General features: G+C 38.7%; 1 protein-coding gene across 1 annotated transcript; it reads left to right on the plus strand.

Moving 5' to 3' along the window:
- Positions 1-3,720: 3,720 nt before the first annotated feature.
- On the plus strand, positions 3,721-8,991 carry LOC103476750 (G-protein coupled receptor 26-like). Its single transcript, XM_008429293.2, has 3 exons — positions 3,721-4,816; positions 6,182-6,295; positions 7,776-8,991. The coding sequence occupies exons 1-3, from the start codon at positions 4,146-4,148 to the stop codon at positions 8,050-8,052; spliced, it is 1,062 nt and encodes a 353-aa protein (XP_008427515.1). The 5' UTR covers positions 3,721-4,145; the 3' UTR covers positions 8,053-8,991.
- The last annotated feature ends 1,137 nt before the right edge of the window (positions 8,992-10,128 follow it).

Genomic DNA, 10,128 nt, shown 5'->3' on the forward strand with positions numbered 1-10,128 from the left:
AATAATTGGGAGCACTGATTCACTTAGTACAAAATGAAATGTGGAGTGAAAGCAAGGCGTTTACCTCACTGTGCGTTTGAAAATGTATTGGGCATATAACAGGTGTACTCTGAGACTTTGAGGGAACTGTTTGTGCTGCCTTGTGTAGCTGAAGCCCCTCACCTCATTAGCTCACAGTCTGTAAGCAAATGAAGCTGAACTTTATCCTGGTCGGGGAAGCACAGCAGAGAATTAATTCTGCGTTAAAGAAAATAGAATGTAGGTCCACCTTCTGTTCCTTTGCTAAGTAGAAAGGGCAGAAGTGAGAAATTTCCCTCTGTGGAATTAATTAAAAATCCTCCGAGCCCCTTACAAGCCCCGTCACAGGCAATTCATCATTCCTTGTTAGTAATGGGATGTAAGACAGATGCGCGTGTGAGAGCCGCTCTAACAAATAGAACAGTTTCTCCAATCATGTAGTGAGACATTGGCAAAAATTTATTTCAATTACGTGCTATACATCACATCAGGACTTTTAATTTTCCTCATGAAAACTGAAGTTAAATGAGTTTTTTGCAAATTAGTCATTTTAAATTCCGTCCTTGCTTCGAAGGTCCCCTCGAATGTGTTAATTAAAACTTTCAAAGGACTCCATATTGAACTCCAATAAAGTGAGAGAAAAGAAACTGATTATTACTGTCGTAGACGTACGGAAATGCTTAGTTCTGCCAGTTTGTTGAGGTGGCTTGGATTATTTTCTTACTTTCTGAACCATTTAGCTGTCTAGTCTAATATATTTAACCAATAAGCTTCAGATATGACACAGGTATTGCTCAAATGATAATAAAACAATAGAAAAGCAGTGGTGGCTGGTGAAAAAAACATCTTGGCGTAGATTTCCATTTCTAGCCAAGCATAAGGATTTAAATGACCAGTAGGAAAATTACTACAATTCCACAACGATAGAACATAGTTAACGCAGAAAAAATAACATAAGGATTAAATTAGAACATTCTTGTTCAAAAGATATTGAATTAAATTTTAATTTACTTTTACTGAATCAGACTCAAAACTGTGAAAAATCGCCATGGCCAATATGCTGCACAGTAGCTTCATTCTATCCATCCATCCATTTTCTTGCACCCTTGTCCCTCAGTGGGGTCAGGAGGGGTGCTGGTGCCTATCTCCATCTAGTGTACCGGGCGAGAGGCGGGGTTCACCCTGGACAGGTCACCAGTCTGTCGCAGGGCAACACAGAGACACACAGGACAAACAACCATGCACACACACACACACACACACACCTAGGGGCAATTTGGAGAGGCCAATTAACCTGACAGTCATGTTTTTGGACTGTGGGAGGAAACCGGAGTACCCAGAGAAAACCCACGCATGCACAGGGAGAACATGCAAACTCCATGCAGAAAGACCCCAGGCCGGGAATCCAACCCAGAACCTTCTTGCTGCAAGGCAACAGCTCTACCAACTCCGCCACTGTGCAGCCCAGCTTCATTATACCAAAGCATACATAAATGACAGCATATCTTACAACTGAAGTGACTGGCTGAAATAATTCACCTTCAAATCAAATATTCTGATCACTCTTTGACAGTAATTCAGACTAAAAGATAAAATGTTCACAGTTTTTTTACGTTAGTCAGAAAATAAAACGGGTCCTCTCTAAAAGCATCACACGAAAACAGATACATACATTTTGCTCCTTAGGTAATAAAAACACTCGACTCACTCTGTTGACAATATCCCTCTGAAGTATTACAGACAGGCATGTTCTATTGAATGCCATAGAGTGTGGAACCGCTGAACTGTGGATTAATACTGTGTTGTGTGTGTGCAGTCTAGCTGAACTGGTTCCTTTCCAAATGTCACTCAGGACTGTAAAACTCACTGCCGAGTCTTTGTTCTTCCATCCTACCAACACCTGAAAAAACATCTACAATCTCAAGGTGTCTATCTAAGTAGGACACAGAAACATAGTCTACATTTGTGGATTCAGCCAGTAAGATCTTTTTTTCTGTTTGTGCTTACAAGCATCCAGACAGTAACAAAAATAAAACCTGACAGCCGACGCTTATCTAAAAAAATAAAAATAAAAAACACTGCTAAAATCATTACCAGCACCAGTAATATAGGAAATAGCAGCAGTATTCACACCCTAGTGGACCACTGGGAGGAGGTGCCACTGGTGAGAGGCGATTCATCTTTTTCTCAAGCAAATGTTGTACTATTGTATTTCTTATATCTATTAACATGCTTCACGTTATGATCTAAAACCATCCCTTGTATGTTTGCGATGATCCTGCTAAAAGATCTGGAGCTGTTTGCAGCCTCAAAGATTCTCTTCCTACCCTGACCAACATGCTAATACCTGAAGAAAACATAAAATCCTGCAGGATTATACTGTTCAAGTATGTTCTGATCTTCCTCTGCATGTTTATTACTTCCACTGTGGCCTGTGACAAACTAAAAACGCAACTTTTTATATCATTTTTTCAACAATTGTTTTATTTGGACCACTCTTCTATAAAGACCAGATTTATAGAGAGCACAACAAATAGACAGGAGAGCGTTGGGTTTTATTCAGATAAGCAAAATACAAGGGGAGAAACACATATATGCCTCACTCTTCATTAAAAAAAAAGAAAACACGCATCCCTTTTCTTTAACTTCACAACTTTGCTACTTTGTGTTGGCCTATCAGAGAAAAACTCCTTGAAGTTTGTAACTTTAACATGTATGATGTGGAAAAGGTTCGATACGCAAACTTCTACGAGCGAGAAATTTCCCTGTAATATAACAACTGTTCATAAATCACTTCACTGGCTTCCAGTTATAAATGGAAAGATTTTAGTGGTCTGTAAGACAAATGTTATTGGGCTTAAATAGATCAATAGTCAGAAAAGAGCTTCCTAAGTCCCTGATGTCACCACAGAGCAGTGATCTGTTTCATTTTTACTAACTCCCTGGAAAAGATAAATTAGAAAAAAATTAAATAAAAATAATAAAGCTATAAAAGGCAGGAAAAACATTGTTTTTTAAAAAACCATTGTCTAAATCTGATTAAATTTCCTATTTTGGTAAACTGTAAAAGTTATGTACAAGATGAGCAAAATTCTAGATGAAAATATTTTAAAGTTTTGTTGTTTTTTGTCTCTCAGAACGTTTTTCATTCGGGGAAGCATCAAAATAATTGTGATGTGCAAAATTAAAATTGAAGTATTTCTGACTTAGAAAAAATATATATTATTACAGGAAAGAAAGAAACCCGATTGAAAATGTTCTTTTTCCAGTTAAGCATTGCATAACTGCATCATGCAATGCAGTTTAAGCATTGCATGAAGATTTAAATTGTGATAATTGCAATTATAAAAAAGTGATAATTGTATCACTTTTTCTATTTTTGTTTTTCTGTTTTAACTTTTTATTTATTTTTAGGGAGAATACATATGTTTTTTCCTCTAATGTGATGCATTATGTGCTTTAATGAAATATCCCATAGTTATATACTGTCCATGTGAAGCTTTTTTTAAAAAAATAAACCAGTGTGACGCTGATGAGTTGATTTCACTCAGTCTAATTTGTCAAACATTTAATTCTCCAAAACTTCCCCTGCGAAAGCAGCAAAGCAAAGCAAAGTTTAACGTGACGCGTATGACCTCACCCTAATCGACAGTGACGTCACATTGCGTCGTATTTCTATTTTTACTCTACGAAAGCTTTATTTGAGCAGGGGTGCACCAGCAGTTTGGAACACCTCCGCGAGGGAAAATAATGGGGTATTAAAAAGTCTGGAAAGCTCAAGACAGAATCCCTTAGCGCTCTTTTTAAGTTTGCCTCTCATTATGCGCAATTGCGCAGCAAGACAGACATGAAATGTGATTCCAGCAGCGTGATGCTCTGGGTTGAAACTACCCTTCAGTTCTGACCCCGTTCGTGGGAAATGCGCATCCAGATTCTCTCACATGACCAGATCGAGCAACTGGTCAGCTAGTTAACGGGTCCGGAAAGACAGAGCGATTTGCTGGAGACATTTATATCTTGGAGACGGTAAGCATGGTTGGGGACTCCTGGCCGTCGTGACTTGTGGCAGTTTGCATGAAGATTGCGGATGCGCTCTTTCCAAGTGTGGATATTCAGGCGGAGGCACCATGGACGCAGCGGACGTAGTTGCTTCTCTGCTGATTTTGGGGATTATCGTCGTGTCGCTGCTCTCCAACGTCGTAGTGCTGATCTGTTTTCTGTACAACCCGGAGATCCGCAAGCAGGTGCCCGCTCTCTTCATCCTCAACTTGTCGCTCTGCAACCTGTTGCAGAGCGTGTCCAACATGCCTCTAACTTTGGTCGGGCTCGTCACTTCGGGGCACCCCGGAGGCAGCGGCTTCTGCCAGATCGTGGGTTTCCTCGACACTTTCCTCACCACGAACTCAATGCTCAGCATGGCAGCGCTCAGCATCGATAGGTGGGTGGCGGTGGTGTTCCCGCTGAGCTATCACTCGCGCATACGCCACCGGGATGCGGTACTGGCGCTGGCGTACACCTGGATACACTCGATGTGCTTCTCCGCGGTGGCCACCTGCCGCTCCTGGCTCGGGTACAACCACCTTTACGCGTCTTGCACCCTCTGCAGCGTCCGGGCAAAGGCGGCTGGGAAGCAGTACATTGTTTTCACCGTGGCTTTGCATTGTCTCACATTCCTCCTCACACTGATCGTGATGTGCGCAACCTATCTGAAAGTGCTAAAAGTTGCAAGGTCGCACTGCAAGCGCATCGACGTGATCACGATGCAGACGTTGGTGCTGCTGGTGGATATTCACCCCAGGTAGAAATACAAAGAAACATCTATCTATCTATCTATCTATCTATCTATCTATCTATCTATCTATCTATCTATCTATCTATCTATCTATCTATCTATCTATCTATCTATCTATCNTCTATCTATCTATCTATCTATCTATCTATCTATCTATCTATCTATCTATCTATCTATCTATCTATCTATCTATCTATCTATCTATCTATCTATCTGTCTGTCTGTCTGTCTGTCTGTCTGTCTGTCTGTCTGTCTGTCTGTCTGTGTTCTGTGTTACATATGCAGTTCATTAAGTCTCAACCTGAGTGAGTCTAACAACCAAACACAAGTCCTCTCCCCAGAGAAGCTCATTCTGCAAAAAAAAAGAAAGAAAAAAAGAAAAGAATAGAAAGGGAAACCTTACAACTTAACCAAAGCATTGAGAGATAATCTTATATTAACTGATTTGAATAGAGGTATTAATTCAGGTCCAGTTTTAATAATGTTTTAGCCTGAATTGTTTTCATGGTGTTTCCAAATGATCTGTGATCTCTGTGCAATGATCCATTCAGTCACTCTAAAGTGGTTCTAATACAACGGAAGCATTGAAAATCCTCTGACATTTACAGAGCTGCAGTCTAAGTAATAAGCTGAATTAAACTCCTTCAGCTAACTTTAACAGTGATTCCCAGTTAAATCATAAAATAATAGGTAATGTTTTTTCAACCCCACAGGTCGTGGCACCCTGGACAGAGTGACAAATTACCCTCATCAAAGCTAATCAGTCATTACAGCCTGGCATTAATCTATTTTATTTCAGACTTTCGCACCAGAGTCAGTGTTTCAGGTTAAAATGCTATATAGAAGGTGATTGGTCTTCGGTGAAGTTGCTGTGCAGGTTAACCAATCAGGTGCTTGAACCCATCTGATGAACCACAGGGTCAGTTTAAATAACTTCATCATAAAACGCAGCATGTGGTATATGAAATAAATAAATAAATAATGATAACATCTTAGTTTATAACTTTAACATACAGTTTATTCAAATATTAGATCAGTCGATTTTGACTTCAACTGTGTATTTTTAAAAACTATTGACAAATTATTAGAATTCCAGAAAAATGTTTGGCATGTGACTCATAACTGTATGGATTCCTGGAGAAAATATATATTTAAGCTAAGCTCAAGTGTTTGTTTTTTTCAGTTCACCAAAAGGATGAGACGAGTAGGAAAAATCTTATCAGAAAAGGAAATGCAGGGCATAGACAGCTGCTGTGTTCATGTCAGTTCCTAGTATTTATTTATTTTTTCTGTTTAAACTTCCTCCATCATGTCTGCATGTCTCTTGTCATTGCTCTTGAAGTGGTGACGGTGCCTGTGTTGCCTTGGCAGTGTTCGCCAGAAATGCCTGGAGGAGCAGAAGCGCAGGAGGCAGAGGGCCACCAAGAAGATCAGCACATTTATCGGCACATTTGTGGTCTGTTTCACACCTTACGTCATTACAAGGTGAGCTCAAATCTCTGCCGCTTTACAGGGAGAATTTTGAGTGGGTGACTGTGTGGGTGTTTTTTTTTTTGCATGCGCGTCCTCATTGAACGTCTGAGCCTCTTTCAGACGAGGCACAGAAGTTAAAATACATTTCTAATACACAACATCAGCACGGATGTTAAAGAGTTCATATCCAGAGAAAACAAAATGAAATAAAGTAGACTTCCTGGCTGAGTTACAATCGGTAGAATTATCACTTTCAGACTTTCCAGTGACATTTAAAACATTCAGGCTCTCACATCTTCATTATGTTCCAGTTTGCAGTGGATGAGAAACTTAATCCTTGTCATTATGTTTTTCCTCCAGAAGAGATGAGAAACATAACGATGTTTGACCACCACAGTCAGTGTTTTGCACTCCTGTCAAACCACCGGAGTTCAGGTTTGATAGGCTTAAATTGATTTAAAACAACAGCTAATTTTAATTATCAGTGACTCCAGGAAAAAACAAAGTCAACTTCTGAAATGAAGCAATGGCACAATATTTCTTATGGATTTCTACCTGTGTATTTCTTCTTCTTTCTGCATTTTGCCTTTCGGACTCTACATTGAGTTGTAAAAGTATTTATAACTCCTGGACTTTTACACATGCTGTCGTGTTACAGCCACAAACTTTAATGCATCTCAAAAGGATTTTGCACACGTTTTTATTATATTTAGGTCTAAACTTGGACTAGACTCTAGCAAATGCACATGAAGTCATTTTATTGTTGCAGTATGTTAAGGGATGAGTTTTACATGTTAACGTTTCATTTTGGTCTCTGACCAGAGCCCTTTCCTTCCCTGTGTTTGCTGTGTCCCCTGAATGACTGTAGAAAGCTGCAGTGGGGATTTCTCATGGCTTTCTTTCAACAATGGCATCTGTCTTCTAACTCTACCACAGAGACCAGATTTGCCAGATTTCTGGGTCAAGATTTGGTAGGTTTGGTGTTGCGCCATTGTAGATGGCCTGAACAAAGCTCAGTCCAAAGATTAAAACAGACCTAAGCCTGTTTTAAACTTATGCACAAATGCATTCCTGACATGTCTGCTGTGTTCCCAGGTCTTCATGAAGTTACTCGGTATTTAGTGCTCCTTATCAAATTACTGAGGACTTCACAGAGCAGCTTTATTTATGGTGATGAGGCCTAAACTTAAAATAAGATTGAACTGCACATGTTTGCTTTGCTTCGCTTAGTAATTAGTAAAGACTTACTTTTGTTTAGGGGTTTCAGAGCATAGGGGGTTAAATACAAACACGTGTCAACTACAAGATTTTATCACACCTTTGAAAACCTTGTATTATTTTTACTTACACGTCACAATTACTTCCTTCAATTTGCTCTTTGACCTAAATACATTATAATTTGTGTGTGTAACATGACAAAATGCAAAAAAAAGTTCAAAGGGTACAAGTACTTACACAAATTTTTTTTATTTTTTTACTTTTTTTGCTGTAGAATTGTAGAGCTCTTCTCCCCAGGGCCCATCAACCCTCACTGGGGTGTCTTCTCCAAATGCCTGGCCTACAGCAAGGCAGCCAGCGACCCGTTTGTCTACTCACTGCTGCGCTACCAGTACAGGAAGACCTGCAGCCTGCTGGCCAATAAAGCTCTCAAGAGGAGTTCCCTGAACTCATCCTCCTTCAGGTTAGAAAGCAAAGCTAGGACTACTGCAGCCAATTCCAACGCAACGGTCAGTATCCAACCACCAACTAACAAACCACTCAGCCAATGAAGGCAGTCACATGTACAGATGTATATCAAACTCAAGACGGCCGATTGACCTCTTTGTAGCATCAGAGCTCAAAACGCGTGCCTCTCAGTTGTTCGCCGGGGAACAAGGCTGGTAATACTCTATATCTATTTTTATAGACAAAATAGGTTCATGAAAACATCTGAGGCAAACATGTGTCTCTTTATAATGCCTGACTCACTTAGCTGCACATTTGTTCCTGCACAGGGCATCATTTTTTCAAAAATAGGTCACAAAAATAAAACAACCTATTTTTATTATAGTCACAGTTGTCTTTCTTATTGGCTGACGGTTAGAAAACCTTGCAAGGTTTTACATAGATGTATATACACAGATGCCCACACACGTACACCTTGCAACCTCCGATCTATGGGCAAAAACGCTTCGTCGTGTCAATTTTATTTTCACAATCTCAAGAGCGCCGTCTGTAGAATACAATACTACATTCGCTCAATGTAATGCCATGAGGAAGTTCTTTTGTCCATGTCTTGGTCACAGTGTGGAATGTGTGCATGTGGTGCATATGTATATGCATGTATATGTAAAAACATGCATACAAATTTCTAATGTTTCAATGCTGTCTGCAATTTTAGCTCTGAAAACCAGTGTAGCTCTTTAACTTATGCATAGATTATATGGCATTACTGTCCCAATAACTTTGTAGCCTCATGTTTAATTTGCTCCAAGTGAAAATAGCATAAAGAAAGCAACACTTTCGCTGAAGGACAGGGTGCCTTTTATGGTAAGTACAGGGTATACGTCCCCCATTGCTCTAATATCGGAGAGATGAACTCTGCAGGAGTATTTTCTTGTACCATAGTGGCTCTTATGTACTTATGCAGTCTGAAAATACACTGATTAGTCCAGTACTTGTATAACTCTGTCAAATTAATTTTTAACCTCAGTAACGATTTATTATTATTATTATTATTATTATTATTATTATTATTATTATTATTATTATTATTATTATTATTATTATTATTATTATTATTATGTTGGAGAATTTGCTGTTCATATAAAGTACAGCAGTGATATTGTGCACTAAACTGAGGGTTTTTATTGAAACCCCTGCATATTGTGACTGTAAGGTGTAACTTATGAAGTGCCTTTTAGATGACGAATTCTAGTTTAATCAAAACACAACAGATTGGACCTTATAAATACTATCAGTATTTTGTTGTTTGGTTGAATACTGTATTTTGTGATGCAGCCTCATTGTTGAAATCAGAGCTCCTTCTACACTTGATGATTCTCCTGTTTAATACTTGTGAAAAGCGTTTAACGTAATCTTTTGATAAATTATCTTTAGTGCAGTTAAAACTTCTCATATTATTTTTTTTTGGAACAAAACCACTGGTGTTACACTTATTAACCTCTTTTTGCCAGCGGAAAAGCGCTTAGTCTTCTATTTTCAACTGTATTCATGCCTGGGGGCTGAAGTTGCCATAAAATTCAAATTCAAAACTACTTTATTAATCCCAAAGGCAATTTAAATAAAAGTAATTTTGTCTGTTAAGCAATTTTTGTTTTGATTTGGTCAGAAATTTTGGATAATCCTCATACTGAAAGATTTTAGCATAATAATTTTTTGTTTTACTTAGCAAGGACAAATAGATTTTGTAGAAAATATCCTTATTTTTTTCCAAAGAGATTTAGAATAAATACACTTTAACAAGGTTCTTACAGCCTATGGAAGAGAAACAGAACCACAGCATGACGGGTCCTTTGCCATCTTCACATTAAGTATGACGTACTTTCCCACACTATACTGCAATAATTCTCCCTTACAATCCCTCTTCAATGCGTGGAAATAAATATTTTATTTTCCCCCCTTTTTTAGGAGTAGCTAAGATAAATAGGTCTCAGTGTCATGTCATATGTAAACAATGAGCTATTTTCAGTTTTCTGGCAAAAGTCATCCAATTTTTATCTAAAATGTCCTGGTACTTTAAGCAGTTTGTGATTCCTCGCAGTTTATTAAGTTTCCCTCGCCTGTGAGAAGAGAAACCAGGCCTTAAAGAGTCTCAGTAGGGTGCTTTTCCACACTTTGCTGCA

This window comes from Poecilia reticulata, linkage group LG15 (genome assembly GCF_000633615.1).
Source record: "Poecilia reticulata strain Guanapo linkage group LG15, Guppy_female_1.0+MT, whole genome shotgun sequence".
NCBI lineage: Eukaryota > Metazoa > Chordata > Actinopteri > Cyprinodontiformes > Poeciliidae > Poecilia > Poecilia reticulata.